The sequence below is a fragment of the Trichomycterus rosablanca genome, chromosome 6 (assembly GCF_030014385.1).
Source record: "Trichomycterus rosablanca isolate fTriRos1 chromosome 6, fTriRos1.hap1, whole genome shotgun sequence".
NCBI classification, from domain to species: Eukaryota; Metazoa; Chordata; class Actinopteri; order Siluriformes; family Trichomycteridae; genus Trichomycterus; species Trichomycterus rosablanca.
This window is the reverse complement of record NC_085993.1, coordinates 24501832-24526328: the sequence shown is the minus strand read 5'-3', so window position 1 is coordinate 24526328 and position 24497 is coordinate 24501832. Positions and strand designations below refer to the sequence as shown.

The 24497-nt window shown below is 38.8% G+C and overlaps 1 protein-coding gene across 4 annotated transcripts in view; it reads left to right on the top strand.

Annotated features, from left to right (window-relative positions):
* The window catches only part of ptprt (protein tyrosine phosphatase receptor type T), a 281354-nt gene that overhangs the window by 50908 nt on the left and 205949 nt on the right, over positions 1-24497 (top strand). For all 4 annotated transcript variants that reach the window (XM_062997565.1, XM_062997564.1, XM_062997566.1 and 1 more), the window contains exons 2-5: positions 4750-5021; positions 13739-13820; positions 15561-15676; positions 16017-16191. In XM_062997565.1, coding sequence (XP_062853635.1) covers positions 4750-5021; positions 13739-13820; positions 15561-15676; positions 16017-16191 — 645 coding nt within the window. The remainder of the gene's footprint in view (positions 1-4749; positions 5022-13738; positions 13821-15560; positions 15677-16016; positions 16192-24497) is intronic.

Below are 24497 nucleotides of genomic sequence, written 5' to 3'. Positions count from 1 at the left end.
CTTTCACAATGCACCTGATGGATTGAGGGAGAGGGCATTGTTTTCCTTGGCCCATTGATGGATTGCCTGAAGATTTGTTGTCAAGATGTTAAAAGATGTGATGTTTAAATTTAGGCTGTGAATGTGACAAAGAACCGATCTGTTTTACCACCTTGTTTTACCTGGATATTGCAGGGATTGTTGCAGATTAGACTGTTTTGAGTGATGTGAAGGGTGTCGCAACAGAACTATAAAAACTGTGCTTGTTGCTTCCAGAGGAGCAGAAAACTATTGTCCCTTTCAAAAATATACATATTTAAATCTGACGATGCAAAAAGGTGATTGACCCTCTTCTTTGGGAGGAAACATGTGCTAGCCTCAGTCTTTCTAAATTGGTAGCTGCCATGTGATTAAATTTGCAGCATCAACATTTGAGAGATTTGAAACATTCTTTTTGTTCCTCAGCCTTTGTCCCGTTTTTCGGTTACGGGGTCGGCATTTCCGACTTCTTCCCGTTAGGGGTCGCTGGCGGGATTTATCACAGTTTTACGCCGGATGCCCTTCCTGACACGACCCTCCCTATTTATCCGGGCTTGGGACCGGCACTACAATGCACTGGTCTGTGCATCCCAGCGGCTAGGTAACTATGGGACAATTCAGTGTCTCCAATTAGCCCAGCAGCATGTCGTTGGACTGTGGAAGGAAACCGGAGCACCTGGAGGAAACCCACGCAGACACGGGGAGAACATGCAAACTTCACACAGAAAGCACTTTGTAGTTCTACAATTACTGACTGTAGTCCATCTATTTTTCTACATACCTTTTTAGCCTGCTTTTACCCTGTTCTTCAATGGTCAGGACCCCCACAGGACCACTACAGAGCAGGTATTATTTAGGTGGTGGATGATTGTCAGCTCTACAGTAATAATGACATGGTGGTGGTGTGTTAGTGTGAGTTTTTAAATACCGTGTCCACCCACTGTCCATATTATTACAGTCTTACCTAGTTGGTCCACCTTGTAGATGTAAAGTCAGAGACGATCGCTCATCTATTGCTGCTGTTTGAGTTGGTCATCTTCTAGACCTTCATCAGTGGTCACAGGACCCTACCCACGGGGCGCTGTTGGCTGGATATTTTTGATTTGTGGACTATTCTCAGTCCGGCAGTGACAGTGAGGTGTTTAAAAACTCCGTCAGCATTGCTGTGTCTGATCCACTCATACCAGCCCAACACACACTAACACACCACCACCATGTCAGTGTCACTGCAGTGCTGAGAATGATTCACCACCCAAATTAAACCTACTCTGTGGTGGTCCTAGGAGAGTCCTGACCATTGAAGAACAGCATGAAAGAGGGCTAACAAAGCATGCAGAGTAACAGATGGACTACAGTCAGTAATTGTAGAACTACAAAGTGCTTCTATATGGTAAGTGTAGCTGATAAAGTGGACAGTGAGTGTAGAAACAAGGAGGTGGTTTTAATGTTATGGCTGATCAGTGTATTTACCCATTTTTAAAAAATTCCCTTTCAGCAGTAGTTGAGAGTTTGGGTGTTCCTTACGATTTTGGCAAAAGAGCACTGTTGCATGTACAACCCCAAATCAGAAAAGGTTGGGACGGTTTACGATATCAAAACTAAAGGGTGCTGCTCCCATATATGCTCAGCAGATTTGGTCTGACTGTGAAGTTGAACTGAACCCAGTCCAGGCTTTTGAGAACCTCATGTGAACCCAATACCCGGGGAGGAACCCATACAGGGATATGTATGGAGTTCTGTCAAAACTCCAGTGCCTGCTGGGGACGCTCCTTGTGACCCAGCACCCATTATGAATATGACCCCACTTCCAGTGTCCACTGTGGACATCTTTCATCAACCCGTGCCCGCTTTAGAAGCGGTCCGACCTCCAGCGCCCACTGGGGATGTTGCTTGTTTGCCCAGTGCCCACTACTAAAATCATTTGATCACTTGTGCCCTTTGGGGACGCTGTTTGTAGCACAGTGCACACTGCAGCAGATGCCTGGCCTCCAATGCCTGCTGGGGATGCTTCCTGTCCCCCAGTGCCTACTGTTGATGTGGCCCAGTCTCCAGTGTCTACTGAGGATGCTTCTTATCTCCCAGCTTTCACTTTAGGAGTTGCCTCCAGTGCATGCTGCACCTGTCACCTGGTGCTCACTATGGATGTGGCCCCACAACTAGTCTCCACTGGGGAGGGTCCTCCATTTTTTTCTCCACTGCTGTCTGACCCCCTGGCTCCTCAGGGTCCTCCTATCTTTCTTCCAGTCAAAGTCTGTCTCTTGGTTCTGCCAGTTACATCTAGTTGTCTTTTGTCCATCCAAGTCTGTCCTGTACCTCTGTCAGTTTCCATGGTTTCTAGTTCGTCTGTCACGGCCTGTCGCCCATCTTAAGTTTTACAGTTGTCCCTGTTCCAGCCTATACTTTGATTCAGTCGTTTCTAAACCTTGTCTGTCTGACCCAAGCTATTCTTTACTCGACGCCTACTTTTGACAGCTCTCCAGACTCCATGCTGCTGACCCCAGACAGCTCACCAGGCTCCGCACCACGGACCTGCCACTATACAGCTCTTCAGGGTCCTCTGTGTAGACTTTGGATGGCTCTACTGTGGGCCTTCCACTGGTCCCAGCCGGCCTGTCCAAACTTTGGCTGGTCCCAGCCGGCCTGCCGAACTCTGGCCGGTCCCTGTCGCCCTGCCCAAACTCTGGCCGTTCTCAGTCGCCCTGCCCAAACTCTGGCTGGTCTCATTAGCACTTATTGCATATATACCCCTGTGATTGTAATCCTTGTCAGTCTTTGTGTAAATATACTGTTGTATCTGTCTATATAGATATACTTGTATCTGTTCCTAGTTTCTAGGTCCAGTTCAGTGTTACAGTTCTGTGATAGTCATGTGATCTAGCTCTCTCCCTTGATACTTTCCTTAGTCCATGCTTAGAGTCAGTTTAGCATAGCAGTTGGCATCCTGGTTAGCATTCCTGTTTTTTAGTTCCTGGTGTGTATAGCTTAGTCTAGTGGTCCTTGTTATACCATATATTAGTTTAGCATTTAGCAATTAGCATTAGTGTAGCTTAGCCCTAGCTTAGGGCTTGTTATTGCATGTGCTTTTGTATTAAGGATGTGTTTCTGTTCTGGTCTTGTCTTCATTCAATAAACATGCCTAAAATGCCTCTGTTAGTTCGTCAAAAAGGTATGCTAACAGACAAATTATATGATTCCAACTTTGTGGCAACAGTTTGGGGAAGACCCTTTTTTGTTCCAGCATGACTAAACATGGTTGAGCATGACTAAACATGGTTTTAACCCTAGTGGTTTACACAGCCTTATTATCCTCAACCCGAATGAACACCTTTGGATTCACTGTAATACCCATCACAAGCCAGGCCTTCTTGTCCAAAATCAGCACCTGACCACACAGTGATGATTTGAATTAGATGGACAAAATCCTGTGAAAAGCCTTCTCAGAATAATAAAGACTATTGTAGCTATACAGGGCGGTGGGTGCAAACTCATAATATCTTATCCTGCAAGATATTTCTGACATTCCTTTCATGCATTAGAGCATGGTATACTTTTTTGTAAACAGTTCAGGAACTGCTTTATCCTTTAAAACAGTCTTTGGTAAAAAAAAAAATATCTCTGCATTATTCATGGTTTGGTTGCATCTTTTACAACAGCCACATACAATGATTATAAAAGCCTTTTGCTAAACTAAACATTTAATGCAGAAATTGTGGTGATTTAACTAAAGGCTTGCCCTCCAAATGCTGGGGTGACTACATTTTTTTTTGTTTCAAGATTTTCAACACATTCTCTATCGGGGACAGGTCAGGACTGCAGGCAGGCCAGTCCAGTACCCGTACCCTCTTCTTCCGCAGCCATGCCTTTGTAATGTGTGCAGCATGTTTTGCATTGTCTTGTTGAAAAATGCATGGACGTCCCTGGAAAATATGATGTCTTGAAGGCAGCATATGTTGCTCTAAGGTCTCAATGTACTTTTCCAAAAAAGATCTGGAATGCTGAATCATCTGATCACAACACACGTTTCCACTGTGTGATGGTCCATTCTAGATGCCTCCAAACCCAGAGAAGTCGTGGTCACCTCCTGGATGCTGCTTTTGTACCAAACCATGATTACAATCACCTGTTTGGAATCACATCATTTAGTTTTAGTTTTTTCACCTCATTACTAGCTCTAAATTGCCCCCGTCCCAACTTTTTTTGGAATGTGTTGCAGGCCTGAAATGCAGGAATGGAGGTATATTAATAAATGAAATTAAGTTAAGCAGACAAAACATGAAATATCTTGGGTTCAAACTGTCTGCAATCAAATAAAAGTCAAAGTAGGAAAACATTATTTTTATTTTATTTGCATTTTTTGATTTGGGGTTGTAAAATAGGTTTATTGTGGGTTTTATTTTCGTATTTGCTGAATGACACATTTAATGCAGAAATAAAATAGTGATTAGATAAAATCTAATGATTTCTGGACAAACTGCCTAACTGATCCATAATAATTTTTGTGATCAGCTTTTGTCAACACAGTTGTGCTTAATAGTAGGTAGGAAATGTCCTTATTAGAATGTTTAAGACACCTTAAAGCTATTATACCTTATGAACTATTGCTAATCATAATATTTTTTACATTATGGGTTTATTTTTACATATATCTTTTTATTCACGGTATGTCTAACTGCTCATAAAACCTTTGTCATTAATGTTACCTTACTGTAATTGTGTTTGTGTTCTCTTCAGGCTCCTTTATGATGGTGAATACATCTGGCCGTGTTTCAGGCCAGAGGGCCCATCTCCTCCTTCCAACGCTCAAAGAAAATGACACACATTGCATCAACTTTCATTATTCACTCTCAAACTGGGATGGACTCAGTCCTGGAGTACTAAATGTTTACGTCAAGGTGGACAATGGGCCACTGGGAAACCCTGTGTGGAACACTTCAGCACCCGTGAGTGAAGGATGGGTCAAGGCTGAGCTGGCCATTAGCACCTTCTGGCCAAACTCCTACCAGGTGATAATTCTTTATTCAGCTTTAAGACATTAGTATATTATGTTTAAATTTGATTATTTGTAATGTTCAAAGCTGCCATGTTCAAAGAAACCAAAAAAGAACCACGCTAGCACAAGATCCAGTGGGAGAAAACAGTGGGAGAGCAGTTGGCCCTGAGGGAGACAAACAAGGAAACTAACAAACAAACAAGGACTCTGTCTAAAGCTTGGTCATGTACAGTGGGGCCAAAAAGTATTTAGTCAGCCACTGATTGTGCAAGTTCTCCTACTTAGAAAGATGAGAGAGGTCTGTAATTTTCATCATAGGTACACTTCAACTATGAGAGACAAAATGAGAAAAAAAAATGCAGGAAATCACATTGTAGGATTTTTAAAGAATTTATTTGTAAATTATGGTGGAAAATAAGTATTTGGTCAATAACAAAAGTTCAACTCAATACTTTGTAACATAACCTTTGTTGGCAATGACAGAGGTGAAACGTTTCCTGTAAGTCTTCACCAGGTTTGCACACACTGTAGCTGGTATTTTGGCCCATTCCTCCATGCAGATCTCCTCTAGAGCAGTGATGTTTTGGGGCTGTTGCTGGGCAACACGGACTCCACAAATTTTCTATGGGGTTGAGGTCTGGAGACTGGCTAGGCCACTCCAGGACCTTGAATGCTTTTTACGGAGCCACTCCTTCGTTGCCCGAGCGGTGTGTTTGGGATCATTGTCATGCTGGAAGACCCAGCCACGTTCCATCTTCAATGCTCTCACTGATGGAAGGAGGTTTTGGCTTAAAATCTAACGATACATGGCCCCGTTCATTCTTCCCATAACACGGATCAGTCACCCTGTCCCCTTTGCAGAAAAACAGCCCCAAAGCATGATGTTTCCACCCCCATGCTTCACAGTAGGTATGGTGTTCTTGGGTTTTTCTTATTCCTCCAAACACGACGAGTTGAGTTTTTACCAAAAAGTTCCATTTTGGTTTCATCTGACCACATGATATTCTCCCAATCCTCTTCTGGATCATCCATATGCTCTCTGGCAAACTTCAGACGGGCCTGGACATGTACTGGCTTAAGCAGGGGGACACGCCTGGCACTGCAGGATTTGAGTCCCTCTCGACGTAGTGTGTATACTGATGGTAGCCTTTGTTACTTTGGTCCCAGCTCTCTGCAGGTCATTCATCAGGTCCCTCCGTGTAGTTCTGGGATTTTTGCTCACCGTTCTCATGATTATTTTGACCCCACGGGATGAGATCTTTACCCCAAGGGAGATTATCAATGGTCTTGTACGTCTTCCATTTTCTTACAATTGCTCCCACAGTTGATTTATTCACACCAACCTGCTTGCCTATTGTAGATTCACTCTTCCCAGCCTGGTGAAGGTCTACAATTTTCTTCCTGGTGTCCTTCGACAGCTCTTTGGTCTTGGCCATGGTTGAGTTTGGAGTCTGACTGTTTGAGGCTGTGGACAGGTGTCTTTTATACAGATAACGAGGTCAAACAGGTGCCATTAATACAGGTAACGAGTGGAGGACAGAAGAGCTTCTTAAAGAAGAAGTTACAGGTCTGTGAGAGCCAGAAATCTTGCTTGTTTGTTATTGACCAAATACTTATTTTCCACCATAATTTACAAATAAATTCTTTAAAAATCCTACAATGTGATTTCCTGGATTTTTTTTCCTCATTTTGTCTCTCATAGTTGAAGTGTACCTATGATGAAAATTACAGACCTCTCTCATCTTTCTAAGTAGGAGAACCTGCACAATCAGTGGCTGACTAAATACTTTTTGACCCCACTGTATATACCTATAAAGAATTGCCCCCAAATGTTGCAAATAACATGTGATGAGCCAGAGGTAAAGCTTTGAAGTGTAGTTTAAAAAGAAATAAACATTCCATCCAACTGTGCCTTTGCCCTGTCAGTTGACCAGTACTGGTATGGCAGCTGGGTACCTTACAGAACTTCCTCCACACATTTGTGTGATGCTACAGGATCTAATTGTAGGATGCTTAACCAAAACAGAACAATCGATAGGTGGAAACACAAAGACAGTCAACCTCATCACTGGAGCAGAATAACTGCATTCCATATAACATGATTTTAAGCGTGACCCCACTGACATTAAGTAAAACTAGTGTGTGCTGGCCACTAGGCAGATGTAAAAATGTGTGGATATAGGGGTCAAGAGGAAAAACAAGGAAAAACCCAGGGAGATAAGATAAAGTCCAAAACACACTGAATTACCCTATAGGTGAATGGGTGTGTGTGTCTGCCCTGAGATGGACTGGCGCCCTGTCCAGGGTGTTACTGTGTGCCTTGTGCCCATCGGTGTTACTGCATGTTACTGCATGCTTGCTTAAGAAGCGGTGGTGTACGCCAAGCGTGAATGGAGTGCTCTAACGATTAACGGTATACACATTAATACATCAGTGCCCATTACATACAGTAGGTGTACATCACATAATGCAGTCAGCTATCAATCACAGACATATCACCATAATTAATTACATCATAAATAGTCCGATCACTGTGATTATCAGTCATACTTTCAATGTGCCGATGCACAGCACGGATACAGGTAAAATCCCCCCCCTCCTTCTCTGAGAGAGTTAGCTTGCCTGCCCTCTCAAAGGATGGAATTTTACCTGTGCTCAGGTTTCCCTCATTTTCTTCTCTGGACTTAATGACAAGTACGTACATTTTTTTTTTTTTACCTTATTAGTGTGTTTCAGTCCATTAGCACCTTGTTACACCTGCTCAAAGGGCTCCCTTCAGATGTGAGCATCATCTGTCAGGAAAAGTCATTTTCGCTTTAGCAGCATGTGTGTGCGTTCAGTATGTTGTGAGGAGAAGAGGGATGATGGCTTGATCAGAGTCGTCATCACAAGGAAACTTGAGTCACTGGGACAAAGAAAGAAAAGAAACAAAGGAGCATTTGGGTGTTTCTTTACCAGCCACTTAATTCACCAGTGCGTCATAACCCAAATGCTCACCAAAGAGACAGACAGGGAAGCCCAGACAGCCAGTAGCAGATAAAACACACCACCCCTGGACAAAACTCAAGTAGCAGGGTGCCTGCAGCAGCTACAGCACAAGGATGTCACTGCAGTTTACCGACTGTGCTCTCGGAAACCAGAACAAAAACATACTAGCAAGAGAGCTTAAAGCTCATTCATGAGTAAGCCTATAAAGTGTTGTCCCTACGTTTAATGAGACATAGGGAATGCAGTGTAGTGTGACTCTTTTCAACTGCACCTTTGACCCCCATGAAATGTGAAGTATTTTATTCAGTGTAATACTTAAACTGCTATGAAAAAGATCTGTGTCACTGTTACAGTAATGCAGCAGGAAACAGTGCATATTTGGCATCATTTTGCCCACAGCATAATACAAACCCCATTTTTGGAAAAGGGGGTCATTTTGTAAAATGCAAAAAAAATCTCTGATTTGTTTAAATCTTCTTGAACCTTTATTTAAAGACAGAAGTACAATGAGTTGCAATGTTTTTACTGACCAACAAATTTAGAAATTGATGCCCACTACTCGCTTAAAAAAGTCAGGGCAGAGGCATGCTTACCACTGTATTGAATCACCTTCACTTTTAATTACACTTTTTAAGAACTAAGGGTACTAACTGTTGCAGTTTTACAAGTGGCATTTTGGCCATTCGTGCTTAAATACAGAAATTCAGATTCTCAACTGATTGTGGTCACTGTTTCTGGTTATTCTCTTTATGATGCACCCCACATTTTAGTGAAAGACAGAGCTAGATCTTAATGGCAGCATGTCTGATGTATGACTTTCTCTTTGTGTAACAGAGTTTCAGTTTCCATTCCTTGATGCAGCGGCAGACCGGTGGTTAGAGGTGTTAGGTGACAGAGATGGAAATTATTTTGCTTTATTGTTTACAAATCTGTCTTTTATAACTTATATTTAAATTATATATTTCATGATATAACCATCTACAGTCCATGACACAATTAGAATATTCAGAGAATCTGGATACATAGTTAGCAAGAATTAAAAATCATTGTTTAATGCCTGTGACCTAAAACCATTTGTAAAATGCAAAAAAAAAAAATCTCTGATTTGGGTTTGGAATACTTAAAAACACTTGTCAGATAATACAGTTTAACTCTGCATCTATAAATACAAGTTTAATTGTATTGTGCAAAGTGGAAGGCAAATACACACAACATCTAGAAACGTCACTCAAGCTTATCTGAGATGGATTGATACAAGCTTGAAATATGATATGGTATGATATAAATTTTTAAATTCAGACTCATAACATTGGGGTTGTTTGAGTGCCAAATGCATGGGTAACTGGCACATCTGTGAAGTCACCATTAATGCTGAGCCATACATATATGTTTTGGAGCAGCATATGCTTGCATTTAGACATCTTTTTATAGGTTTTTCCTGTTTGTTTGAGCTGCATGTGTAACAACAGCATGGCTTTGTAATAAGCAAGTGCTAGACTGTGTCAAGTGGCCTGTCTGAAATCACGACCTGTCCAATGTAGTATACAATGAAGATACTGGACTGTTAAATGGCTGAAGTGTTTTATTAAGCAAAAAACTACAACATTAACAATTATTCAATAATTCTAATGTTCAAAATGAAATAATATTAATGATAAAAACATTGATCATTTGTAACAGAAGTCCCTCTGAGATTGCTCAGCAACAAAGCAGTCTTAGTCAAATAAGTGGTGGTTACAAAAAGTAACTCAGTATCTTTACACTGCAGCACTAAAAGCAATCACATTTTATTTGCCAGCTGGTGAAAAGTGATATAAGTATTCTTATAGTATTCAAATAATTCGTTTTTTTCCAATGTCCAAATATATTCAGTCCTGTAGGTTTGTTGAAAGGCACAAAAAGGGGTTAGCAGTCTCCGAGTCCAATTATCCCTGCAATTTCTGCTGTACCTTAATTGCTCCACCAAATTGACATGGTAGAAACACTTTCAAACATAGATTTCAGATGTTCTGACCCTTTTCTCTTGTATTTGTCTTGTTCTTTTTGTTGTAAAGATTTATTAAAATATTAAAAACTTAGATAAAACATTTTTGAATGTGCAATGTATAAATATTAAAAGTAAACTTAAAGAACAAATAGCAGACCAGAAAGCATTTCTCAATAAACACAATTTATAAACATCTACAATACAAAGTAGAAGTCACATATCAAACAAGCTGCCCGATTCTCTAGACTCAAGTCTTTAAATGTAAATGGACTGGTGGAAGGTGGAAATGTGCTGTGGTCTGACGAGTTCACCTTTTAAATTGTTTTTAAAGTAATAGCCGTTGTATTCTCCAGGCCAGAAATAAAAGAAAAAACAATCACATTTGTTACCATGCAAGTTTATGGTAAGAGGATGTGTTAGTGACAGTGTCATCTGTAACATGCTAATTTATGAAGTCACCATCAACGCTTGGAGGTACATACACATTTCAGAGCAACATATGCTTTCACTTAGATGACATCTTTTTCAGGGACATCAAGTCAAGTCAAACTTATTTGTATAGCGCTTTTTACAATAGACATTGTCTTAAAGCAACTTCACAGCATCTCAGCTTGTTTTAGCAAGACACTGCTAATACACAGCTATACTTCATGTTTTACAAAGCTGTGGCTCCATAGTAAAACGTGCAGGTGCTAGACTGGCCTATCTGCAGTCCAGATCTGTCTCTCATTGAAAATGTGTAGCACATTATGAAGCACAATATCTGATTATGGAGATCCTGTTCTGATTAGTAGCTAGTGGTAACTTAACCAAAAATGCAAAAAAAACAAAACAACAACAACACTTTTTCGAGTACAAAAATTTACAAACCTAAATTCTGAAAAAGTTGGGACATTTTGTAAAACACAGTAAAAGAAAGAATCTGTGATTTGTTAAATGTCTTCAATCTTTATTTAACTGACAAATGTAGAAAGACAAGATGTCCAGTGTTTTCACTGATCAACTTCATTTAATTTTGTAAATATAAACATTTAGAATTTGATGCCTGCAACACACTCCAAAATGTTGGGACAGGGGCAAAATAAGAGTGAAAGGTTTATGGAATATTCATGTTACAGCATTTCATATTAGGGAAGGTGAATTGGTAACAGGTGAGGAAATCATGATTGGGTATTTAAATATAGATCCTCCAAAGGCTTAGTCTTTACAAGCATTGATGGGTCGTGGCTCACAGCTTTGTGCCAAACTTCATGAGAATTTTCAGTCAGTTCAAAAATGTGTCAATGTAAGATTATAAATACTTTAGTCATTCACCATCTACCATGCATAATCATTTAAAACTGCTCTGGATATATCTCAGTCCATGTAGGGCAAAGCCAAAAACACTGTTAAATGTGCATGACTTTTGATCTCTCAGACAGCATTGCATGAGAAACCACCACACTACTGTGATAAATATAGCCACATGGGCTTGGGAGTACTTCAGAAAAGCATTGTCACTTAACACAGTTTGCTGCTGCATCAAGAATTGCAACCTGAAATTTTGATACACAGAGAGAAAGCCATACATACAGAGTTTTCTGGGCTCTAGCTCATCAAAGATGGACCGAAAGACAGTGGAAAGTGGTCTGTGGTCAGATGAGTCCACACTTCTGCTTGTTTTCAAAAATGGATGTTGAGTTCTTGTCAACAATGAAAAAGACCATCCAGAGTGTTATCAGTGAATGGTGCAAAGCATATGTCATGATATGGGGTGCATCAGTGGCGTGGTGATTTCCATATGTGTGAAAGTATTATTGACACTGAGGTGTATACTGATACTGTAGAGAGACACATGCTGCCATCACAGCAATATCTTTTCCTGGGAAGTCCATGATTATGCCAGACCTTATTCTTTATGCCCTACTACACCGTGACTTCATTAACACAAAAAGCATGTGCTTGACAGGCATGCCTGCTCTCTCCAGTAAAAAATGTAGGTGCAGCTGAAGTCTCATGTCAAAAAAAGAATGATGCAAAATGGCACTTGCAAAACTTTTACAATTAGTGTTTTCAGTTTCCAAACCATTACAAAGCCTCATTAATAGGAAAGGTGATGGAACACTGTGGTAAACATGCATTTGTATTTTTAAACATGCCACACTCTAAGTTGGCATCAAATTCTAAATGTTTTTATATTTACAAAACACAACAAATTATATTAAATAAATTGTAATGGACAAGTCTCACCCCGGCCACCATCTGTTTGAGTTGTTACCATCAGGTGGTATAGAACTATCAAAACAAGGACAAACCGGCTCAAAAATAGCTTTTACTCCACCGCAGTACGAACTCTAAATACTTCTATATAAGGTGATTTCATTAAACACATGGGACTGTGCAATTTCACTAACACATGGGACTGTGCAATTTCAGGCAATATTTACAAATGTTTACAATATTTACAGAGGGTAATGTGCAATTTCCACCAGCTTGTTACTGACAGAAGGTCTATTTGTGTGTTATTGTTATTGTGTTATTGTCATTATTGTTATTGTAAATTCTGTAAATTTTGTAAATGCAAATTTTTGGTATTTTGTAAATTCTAGTTTTTTAAAATTATTGTTTGTAACACTGTAGAGTATTAATTTCATTATACCTGGTATAATGACAATAAAGATATTCTGATTCTGAAAGTAGATTAGTGAAAACATCGTAAATATTTTATCAGTTAAATAATAATTAAACAGAATTAACAAATCACAGATTCTTCTACTGAGTTTTACAAAATGTCCCAACTTTTTTGGAAATGAGGTTTGTACATTCTGGAAATGCGTTTTGTACAGAAAATGACCTTTGCTGAGCTTAACTCTGAAAAGCCAGAGGTTTTTGTTTAGTCTTATAACTAAGCCCCTACATAATTCACTGCTGTGAAAATTGCGTCACGGACCGTGAAATCAGCCGTTTCCCATGAAATATGCAATTTGCTGAAATATTGAAAACATAAGGTTTGTGTTTAGCGATTTAACATTTTTAATTGCGTAGCATATGAAATATGAGGTGCAATATGGGGCGGTCCTAGCATCGTAATTAAGTTAGTGTAACAGACTTATCTGTGGTGTAGTGTGCTGACAGTGTTTGATGTATGTGTTTAAGTATTGAGTGCATTTTGTCCCTTTGGGGATTCCATAGTCAATAAAAAAGTGTGCTCAACACACGTGATCATCTCTCTTAAATGTGTGCTCAAAAGAACAAGCCAGTAAAGTATTATGGTCCTGATAGTTTGTTAATGTACAGTTTATTTCTTTCTTTATAAACTTAGCAAACTTTAAAGAAACTCGGTTACACTAGCAAAATCGGTTAGACAAAATGTCCAAGATGTTGAATTTTAAAGCAGCTACAAACACTACTCGGGTAACTGAGTTTGGAAAACTCCCAACCGAATTTGTGGACGCAGAGGATGGTGTGTCAAAACACAGACGAGTATTTAGGTCTTCGAGAGGGAGCTACAGTATTATGGTAGGCTGTGCTGTGCATTGTAGCTTCCATTGATTCCATCGTTCAATTTATGAGTGTCATTTAATGAAATGACTGCTGTGAAATGTGGCACTTTTTTGTGTGAAATCTGTGATTTTTGAAAAATGAGGTCCATGAAATTAAGCACAGTTTTTCATGAATTTGGTAGGACCCTAGTTATAACTTATCTTTTTTGTCCATCTCATTTTTTTACTCTTTCATTCTCTTCCACTCTTTGTTTCCTTTCCTCACTCCTGTAGGTCATTATTGAAGCAGTGTCAATGCAAGGACATAGTGGCTATATCTCGGTGGATGAGATCCATGTTCTCGCTCACCCCTGCCGTAAGTGTACATATGCATATACCCACCCCTACCCAAAGCAGAGCTCTCTCTCTCACTCCAGGCTACACTGCAGGGGATCTGACTCTAGCCAGTTCTATAAAGCATACCATGCGGATGAACATGGGAATGTGTGTATCTGTTTGAAAGGGGGAGAGAGGAAGAAACAGACAAGACCAGAAACAGATTGCAAAGCTGAAACCATCATTAATGTTTTGTCAGTAGCAATATGATTATCTCTGCCCATTAGAACCAACCGTTCCTCTCTACCATGAGAAATAAGTATTCTGTTCCCAGCAGACACTTTCTGATGTAAATGAATAAAAAAAAAAAAAAAAAAAAAAAAAAAAAAAAAAAAAAAAAAAAAAAAAAAAAAAAAAAAAAAAAATACCCCCACATAACATCCTTTTGATGTTTCATTTAAAGGCCTACTAGAGCAGAAAATATTCAGCCTTCAAATCATACTTTTCAAAGAAACTGATTTATCAGCTTGTGAATTATTCAGGCATCATTATTAGATGCATGTGTGCAGTCAACCATTAGCATTTTGTTTCATTTAATTAAAAAACAATTCCTATAATAAAAATTTTAAATCTCTCATATATTTTTGTACTTAGTTTCTGTGGCTGTTGGTTCATAACAATAGGCAGATAAGTGCTTAATGAGATCCAGCAAAATTCACCAACTAAATATGATTTTTATAAATCTTAAAAGGTGTAAACTGCATACTAATAATCAGAGGTGGAAAGAGTACTAAAATATTGTACTCAAGTAAAAGTACTATTACTTTAATGAATTTTTACTTAAGTATGAGTAAAATTACTAGTCTAAAAATCTACTCAAGTAAAAAGTACAAAGTAACTCATTTAAAATGTACTCAGAGTAAACGTTACTTAGTTACTTGTTTAACAGGAGAGGGTGTCTCTCCTGTGTAATGCAAACAGGACTAGTGGATATATCTCACAATAGTTGTTTTTAATTAAAATGTAATAGAAAAAAACATGTTGATACAACATTTAAAACATTTAGGGATGTGTAATGTGTCATTTTAGTCATTTTTCAAACTGTATAACCACTGAAGCTTGCATTAATTGTGGATTCTATAGACCAGCCTTCTTTTCATCACCAACAAATACCAAACAACAGTCATACTGCAAATCCCATAACTCAAAACAAGTCAAGGTTACAGGTGTTGTGACTTTCACTAAATGACCCAAAGAAAACCTTCAAGATGTAAGACAAAACTTTGCCATTCTTTGACATCAGACTATGTTGTCAAATAACGAAACATCAAACTCTAAACATGTTAAACTTTTAAAAATCACCCGTCCCTACTCTATACCTAGATTACAGCTCCTTTATTTTAGCACCAGTTTATTTTCCATTGCACAATTCACTGCAGCAGTTTCCCAGACGCTATTTTTTTTAGCGGTTTTTTTTACTCAGTAACGGATGTTATTTAAAATGTAGCGAATTACAATTCTTAATACAAAACATATTTAAGTAAAAGTAAAATTACTGATTGTAAAATCTACTTTAAAAAGTACAAGTACACAAAAAAACTACTCAATTACAGTAACGCGAGTAAATGTAATTCGTTACTTTCCACCTCTGCTAATAATATGCACAATGTTAGTACATCTAGTGTATCTGTATCTATTAATGCATCCTTTCCACTTAATCTGCCACTTAGAGTATTAATAACTAGAAACTGTAATGTATGAATTTCTGTGGGTTTCACAGGAAAGACACCTCATTTTCTTCGGCTTCAAAATATTGAGGTGAATGTGGGTCAGAATGCTACCTTCCAGTGCATAGCAGGGGGCAAGTGGTCACAAGAGGACAAATTATGGCTTCAGGTAAGTACTATACACAGTCTATTGTATCATAACTTAAAACATCAGAAACTTTGTTTGGTGCATTGCTAGAGCTAAGGAGCATTAAAATAAAATACATTTTGATGGTTAGAATGCAAAAGAATGCTCACTGATATGGCATTAATATGATCCTTTCTTGCTACAGTCACTGTTTATATGTTTACTGTGGGTCTGTCGTTTAAATGTAAAAGTTTGTAGACCACAGTCAGCATTGCTTGTTAATACTAAAAAATTCACATTTTTAAAAGCTAAGATTATAATATACTCACTAAGTACATTTTGTATAATGTAAGTGCGTTGTATGCATGTGTTACTTCTACAGCAATGGAATGGGAAGGACACTTCTTTGATGATGACTCATTCTATGAACCAGCGGCGATTCTCCGCCACAGTACGTGTGGCTGACACAACTCACCGTGGCACTAGTCGGTACCGCTGCATCATCCACTCTGATGGAGGCTCCGGAGTGTCAAACTATGCTGAACTTAGCGTGAAAGGTGAATTGCTCACACAAACACACATTCTGTAGACACATACAGGGAGTCACAATACTGTCTTGTTCATTAAGATTTAAGATGCAGCATCATGTGAGCTACAGTGTATCACAAAAGTGAGTACACCCCTGACATTTCTGCAAATATTTTATTATATCTTTTCATGGGACACTATAGAAATAAAACTTGGATATAACTTAGAGTAGTCAGTGTACAACTTGTATAGCAGTGTAGATTTACTGTCTTCTGAAAATAACTCAACACACAGCCATTAATGTCTAAATGACTGGCAACATAAGTGAGTACACCCCACAGTGAACATGTCCAAATTGTGCCCAAAGTGTCAATATTTTGTGTGACCACCATTATTATCCAGCACTGCCTTAACCCTCCTGGGCATGGAATTCACTGATGACATCACGGAGCTGGTGGATGTTAGACACCTTGAACTCCTCCACCTTCCACTTGAGGATGCGCCACAGGTGCTCAATTGGGTTTAGTCCATCACCTTTACCTTCAGCTTCCTCAGCAAGGCAGTTGTCATCTTGGAGGTTGTGTTTGGGGTCGTTATCCTGTTGGAAAACTGCCATGAGGCCCAGTTTTCGAAGGGAGGGGATCATGCTCTGTTTCAGAATGTCACAGTACATGTTGGAATTCATGTTTCCCTCAATGAACTGCAGCTCCCCAGTGCCAGCAACACTCATGCAGCCCAAGACCATGATGCTACCACCACCATGCTTGACTGTAGGCAAGATACAGTTGTCTTGGTACTTCTCACCAGGGCGCCGCCACACATGCTGGACACCATCTGAGCCAAACAAGTTTATCTTGGTCTCATCAGACCACAGGGCATTCCAGTAATCCATGTTCTTGGGCTGCTTGTCTTCAGCAAACTGTTTGTGGGCTTTCTTGTGCGTCAGCTTCCTTCTGGGATGACGACCATGCAGACCAAGTTAATGCAGTGTGCGGCGTATGGTCTGAGCACTGACAGGCTGACCTCCCACGTCTTCAACCTCTGCAGCAATGCTGGCAGCACTCATGTGTCTATTTTTTAAAGCCAACCTCTGGGTATGACGCCGAACACGTGGACTCAACTTCTTTGGTCGACCCTGGCGAAGCCTGTTCCGAGTGGAACCTGTCCTGGAAAACCGCTGTATGACCTTGGCCACCATGCTGTAGCTCAGTTTCAGGGTGTTAGCAATCTTCTTATAGCCCAGGCCATCTTTGTGGAGAGCAACAATTCTATTTCTCACATCCTCAGAGAGTTCTTTGCCATGAGGTGCCATGTTGAATATCCAGTGGCCAGTATGAGAGAATTGTACCCAAAACACCAAATTTAACAGCCCTGCTCCCCATTTACACCTGGGACCTTGACACATGACACCAGGGAGGGACAACGACACATTTGGGCACAATTTGGACATGTTCACTGTGGGGTGTACTCACTTATGTTGCCAGCTATTTAGACATTAATGGCTGTGTGTTGAGTTATTTTCAGAAGACAGTAAATCTACACTGCTATACAAGCTGTACACTGACTACTCTAAATTATATCCAAGTTTCATGTCTATAGTGTTGTCCCATGAAAAGATATAATGAAATATTTGCAGAAATGTGAGGGGTGTACTCACTTTTGTGATACACTGTATGTAGTGTACTGATATTCAGTTATTTAATAAGATTAATAACTGCCCCTAGAGGTCATAAGCGAATTGATTGTAATGTATGGACAGCGAGGAACGAGAAGATAAGTAAAATTTAAATAAAGTAGACACAAGGTTCACGCAGTAAGGTTGTTCATTTTATCTTGTTGAATAAAGGATGATGAACAAAACATGGTACCAGGTGTAAAAGCCTCAGGAGAACCTAAAACTCACTGGTAATGTCAACCGCAATTGCCGCAATTTCAAGCAACAGTTTCTGCTATATATTTTGGCTATCAGACTGAACACAGAGTCAGACACAAGTACTGCTTACTGTTGCAGGTTAACAAGCCAACAAGGTCTACAACACATTGGTATTTAGAAAAGGTGTAAATAAATATACATTTGAAGATGTATTTAACAAGTTTCATGCTCACTGTTCTCCTAAAAAACAAAACATAAGGTGAAAGGTACGTTCTCAGAACCAGAATCATTCGACAACTTCTTGACTGACCTTAAGCTCAAAACGCAGACATGCAGTTTTGATATTCTTAGGGATTCAGTGCATATCAAAAAACATAAGAGAACGTCTATTAATGGAAACAGAGCTTATCCTGGAGGGAGCTATTAAGATATGTCAAGCAAGTGAACTACCAGCATCTTCCAAAACAATGCCCAGCATTTGGTAAGCAGTAATCTAAATGTCATGGTAAAATCACTTTGCCAAACAATTTTTCTCATAAGGAAAAGATGACAAGAAAACACAATGTGTTAATGCTATTGAAGACACAGTTCTGAATGAATTGTTTTTCGTTGGTATGCTGACGTGAAAACTCACCTGAAACGTCAAATGCAACAATCAGAGACCATCTTTGTAAAAAATCTAAAGCAAGTAATTAAAGACAATTGGATTGCGTCGCTAGATGTAAATGGATCTGTAGTTGCTCTTAAATTGGACACAGGTGCAAAGGCAAACCTAATTAGCATGTCTGACATTAATGAGAGAAAAAACAAAAAATACAGAAAAGATCAGTACTTCTACAGTTGTCTATGCACATGCAGACTGAGAGTAACCATAAAAGACAAAGTGCAGCACTTGCTATTTTTTTGGTTGCTGAAGGACTTAATTTACTATTAGATGACAAAGCGTGTGAAGAGCTGAACCTTGTCAAAAGGGTTTATCATATCAACAGAGACAGTACAGTCATGAACACAACCATTGATTCAGTAAATGCCATCATGTAAGGTTTTTCCACACACATACAAAATTCAGCTGAAGGAAAATGCACATCCAGTAGTGCATCCTGCACGTAGAGTTCCTGCGCCACTGTGAAAAAAACTAAAAAGGAACTGGACAGAATGATAATGCTTGAAGTGATAAAGAAAACAGAAGAACCTACAGACTGGGTGAACTCTATGGTTTGTGTTAGAAAGAAAAAGAAGATTTAAGAATATACTTAGATTCAAAAGATCTTAATGAAAACATAAAGTGTAAACACTACCAGATTCCCAAACGTGAAGAAATCTTGAGTGAAATGTCAGGTGCAACATATTTTGCAAAATATAAACTTGATGCTTCACACGGTTCAATACACCATATGGTAGATACAGCTTTTTCAGACTTCCTTTTGGGATTGTGTCTGCATCAGAGATCTTTTATAAAGCCATGGAACATGTCATTGAAGGACTGGATGAAGTTCATGTGTACATTGATGACATAATTACATGGGGCTCACTCAAGGACCATAATGAGAGACAAATAATAGTCTTACAAAAATCTGACAAAATGGACTAAAACTCAATTAAACCAAATAACAGTTAGGTGTTTAGGAAATCCCTTTCCTAGAAGACAAACTCACAGCAAAAGGAATCAAATCTGATAAAGAAAACATCAGTGCCATATTGAACATGACAAGGCCACAAAAAAGGGTATTGCAAATTAATTCCCAAGCTCACAAAGTTGAGCTCACTGGTGAGATTCCTGAAATACAAACAATACTTGACCATCGATAATCCCTTTTTTTGTTATTGATTATGTATACATTTACATTACATTTACATCATGTATAAACCTGGCAAAAGTGATTACTATTTAGCTGTGACAGCTTGTGGTCTTCTGGTAGGTCTGTTTTTGAAAACAGGTTTCAGGTTTCACTATTATGTGTGATTAAGTGGCAGTTATATTCATTCAAAATCAAAATTACAAAACACAATGTTCTGAATTCATGGTATATATCTTAGACACTGCTTTTTATCAGATGAGAAGTTCTCCCCCCATATGATAGACATGATGGCATAACTAATCCAGTTTCTTTGTCTTATAATCCTAATAATGATTTTAATGGGAAAAAAAATGCAATAAGTTTAAAACATTAAACGTTGTTTAATGTTTAGTGAAATGTTTACTTTTTCAGTACATGTACTCTAAAACTCTCGTCCTTATATCTTTGTAGTTTATTTTGATTTATTTTTAGACAACTGTTCACTATTGCTTAGATTTTTGCTTTGGTTTGAATTAGCCTCTGCACTGTCTGCTTCTTTGTTTTGTTACACTTAGTTTTTGAACCATTTTGATGGTTACATATACAGTTTACATACAGTTGCAATCAGAATATTACATTTTTTCTAAGGCTAATGTGTCTGTCACTAATAGCTGCTTGGCTGTGTCTGTGCTGTTGAGATGTGAAGGCTTATTATGCAATTTTGTTGGTGTGTGGCAGGAGGGCCATCGTTGTCTCCATATTACAACTGAAGTGCACGTGGAGCTTGTGTGATAATGCGATTATTTGTAAGAATGATTTGCATTTTGCTTCAAAAAATTGCTATTTTTTAGGTGATAAGCCACTTTGTGCTGTTTGCTCGTTGCATTTCTGCCGCTGTAATTTTTGTTTGTGCTTTGAAGTGCTTTAGGAGAGGACACAGTAAACTAGGCTGGGTTTTTATCAGACGAGAAAAGAGGGGGTCAGAAGACCAAGGTTTTAGAGTCATGGTTTGCAACTGAGTCATAATCAGTGAAATTATACAGGAAATTAATGATGTAGTATTTGAAGTAGCAAGATATTTTCCAAATACGGCCTAGATTTATCAACACCTACAAAATATTGCTAATCTTTTTTTTTTGTTGCATTTTTCCCAATTTTCCTACCAGTCTAGTCATATCTAATTACATGATTATATTTCACTACCTTTGCTGCTGCTCACCTCTACTCCTGACTGAGTGAGGCAGCACCAACGTGTACCTCCTCCGACACATGCTGCAGCTAACCACTTGTTTTTCACCTACACAAAGTGAGCTCATATTAGGATCTGTGTTGCACATGGAGAATCATGCACCGATCTCTATTATCCCCCTCTCTGTGCAGGTGCCATCAACCAGCCAGCAAAGGTTGTAAATAAAGCAGTTATGAGAAATCTCCAGCATTCTCACCTTTTAGACAAGTCAATCATTGTCCCTATAGATGACCTTAAGGTGGGTTACAACATGATTAAACCATTGGAAACCCAATAAAGATACTTAATTTCTTTTAGTTGGGATGTGTTATATAAAAAACATTCACAGTGTGATGCAACCATGGTGGAAGCTAAGGAGCTGTCACAAAACATGACAGAAGAGATAATTTCATTGAAGCAAAAGGGCAATGGGTATAAAAAGATTTCCAAAACCTTGAACATTTCAAGAGACATCATTGGTAGTGTTCTTCAAAAGTTCCACACTTTTGGCAAAGCAGCAAACCTTCCTGTCCGTGGGAGAACGCACAACATTTTATCCAGAGGCCTAAGCAGTCTTATCATGGCAGCAAAGAAAAAAACCCTGTGTTACTGCTAAAGACTAACAGGATTACCTGATAAAGCAACCATTAATCATGGTAAGACTCCATGGTGCATGCCACTCTTGTTCAAGACACACAGAAAAGGTATGCCAAAAAGAATTTGGATAGGCCCACAGAGTTTCAGGGCACAGTTCTATTTAGAGAACAATCAAAACTAAAGCTGTTTACCATATAGATCAGCAGTTAGTCTGGCACAAGAAAAGCAAGCCTTCTCACCAGAAAAATACTATCCTTATGGTCAAGCATGGAGATGTTTCAGTGATAATGTGGGGATGTGTTTTAGCTGCAGGAACTGGAGTCTTGTTTGTGACTGGCATAATAGTGTATATGACTGTCATTATGGATTCACAGAAATAACAAGGAACTGTTATTAAATTCTTTGTGTTAAATTCCGCTGTGTTAAAATTGAACCTTGGTGATAATAGGACTTTCCAGCAAAACTAAGAACCTTAGCACACTTTCACATCAACCAAAGCTTGGTTAGAAATCTGTCCTGGAATATCTTGGAGTGGTCTTCTCAGTATCCAGATTTAAATCCTATTGAAAAATTATGGGATTTCAAAAAAAGCAGTCGCAACATGAAAGCCATCAAACTTCAAAGAGCTGGAAGCTTTTGCATGAGAAGACTGGGTAAAGATTCCATATGAGATGTCAAAAACTTGTTAGCACTCACTTGTTAAAATCGCTTATTAGAGGTCATCATAATTACTTTACTGCATTAATAAATAGTAATACTTTGTTTACTGAGACTCCTTTTCACTTTTGTACACAACACTATAATTTTAAGGAGATCATTTAAGGTGATGGGTTTGAATATTTCATATTGCAACTGTATATTGTATACACGCTAAAAGCAAATGTGTCCAGATGGTCAGAGGTATTACTGGAACTGCTTTAATGGGCAGCGTAAAACTTAACTAAAGTTGATAAGCATGAAGAAAGACTTCAATATTTTAAACAGTCTAAAGCTTGGCTGACTGTGGACAGTATCACTCATGTTCCAGTAACTATTATAGCAAATCTGTTTTTAGTTGTTCTTGTACTACATCTGACTATCCTCCCACCCTAATGGGTGCAATCAAAAAAGCTCTATTAATATGAGCAGAGTGAAGTCACTAACTATAGTCAGTCGTAATAACTGGTTAGGAATGAAATTGTATAACATGATATATGCTTCTTTATATAAAGTTCTCTGACAACTCTGCTATTGTCGGATACATCTTGGATGTTGATGACAGGGAGTGTACCAAGAACTTTGTGGACTGTGTCAGCTGAACTGCCTCCAGATTAATACTGGTTCAACAAAAAAGCTGTGGTGGATTTTTGCAGGACTAAGTTTACTCCACCAAAACCAGTAAACATCCAGGGAATGAATATTGAGATTGGCAGCACTTATAAGTACCTGGGTTTTCACCTAAATAATAAACTGGACTGGACCAACAACATACAGGCACTGTATAAGAAAGGTCAGAGCAGACTCTATTTGTTGAGGAGGCTCCAGTTTTTTGGAATGCAGGGGGCCCTTTACAATTCTTTTTGTAACTCAGTGGTGGCATCAGCCATTTTTATAGAGTTGTCTGCTGGGGTAGCGGTACAGCAAACAGAAAGAAGCTGGATTAACTAATCAGGAAGGCAAGTTCTGTTCTGGGCTGAGCTCTGAAATAAGTGGACGCAGTTGGAGAAAGTAGGATGATGGCCAAGCTGTCATCAGCAGTGTTAATTTCGTTGACGAATGATTTTTGTCATAGTTTTCGTCAACGAACCTTTTTTTCCATGACGAAAACGAGACAAAAACTAAATAAAAACTACATAAAAAGATAAAAACTATGACGAAATGAATCGACACTTGTCAACGAATAAAAACGAGACAAAAATGTTTGGCAGGGACGACATCCAATCAGAACTGATTTAGTTTTGTGGAAGGTAGGGACAAGTAAGGAAGAGATCCAATCAGAACTACTTTAGCGTATGAGGAGAGGTGGGACAAGCCGATTAGCCATCCAATCAGTACTCATCCAATCAGTAATCTTTTGCAGTACCGCGGTAAGACCACACTCGCACATATTTGATCTAAACCCGGGAAGACCAGACTAGCCTGTGAACTTTCTTTACTCATGGAACTAGATTAACTCCACAATGTCAACAGGGAGAAAGAGGAGAGCCGATATATGGACACATTTCTCATTTGACGTCGTGAAAAACAAGACGATGTGTAAACCATGTGGGGCACTGCTGCTTTTACGGTACCCAGTTTTATAAAGAATGTAATATGCAATTTGTTATAAACAATGCATATACTTTTCAGGCAGAGCAAGCCTACTGGTCATTAATATTTTGTTATTGTTATGCTTAATAAGCAAGGTCAGGTAAATAAAGATGTTTGAAATAAGTTAAATCTGGTTTTGTGTGTGTTGCACATTCAAACATTAATAATATTCCATAACTGGTTAAAAAATGTTTAATTTTGTGTAAGTGTATATAAGGACTTCTTATATAAACTCCAAAATGGAGTTTGCATGTTCTCCTCGTGTCTGCGTGAGTTTCCTCCGGGTGCTCCGGTTTCCTCCCACATTCCAAAGACGTGCAAGTGAGGTGAATTGAAGACACTAAATTTGTCCGTGACTGTGTTCGATATAAACTTGTGTAATGAGTAACTACCGTTCCTGTCATGAATGTAACCAATGTGTAAAAACATGACGTTAAAATCCTAATAAACAAACAAACAAACATGTATTTTAGTCGACTGAATCGACTGTAGATTTAGTCGACTAAAGTCTTATGATAATTAGTCGACTAAAACTAGACTAAAACTAAAACAATTCAGATGACTAAATTA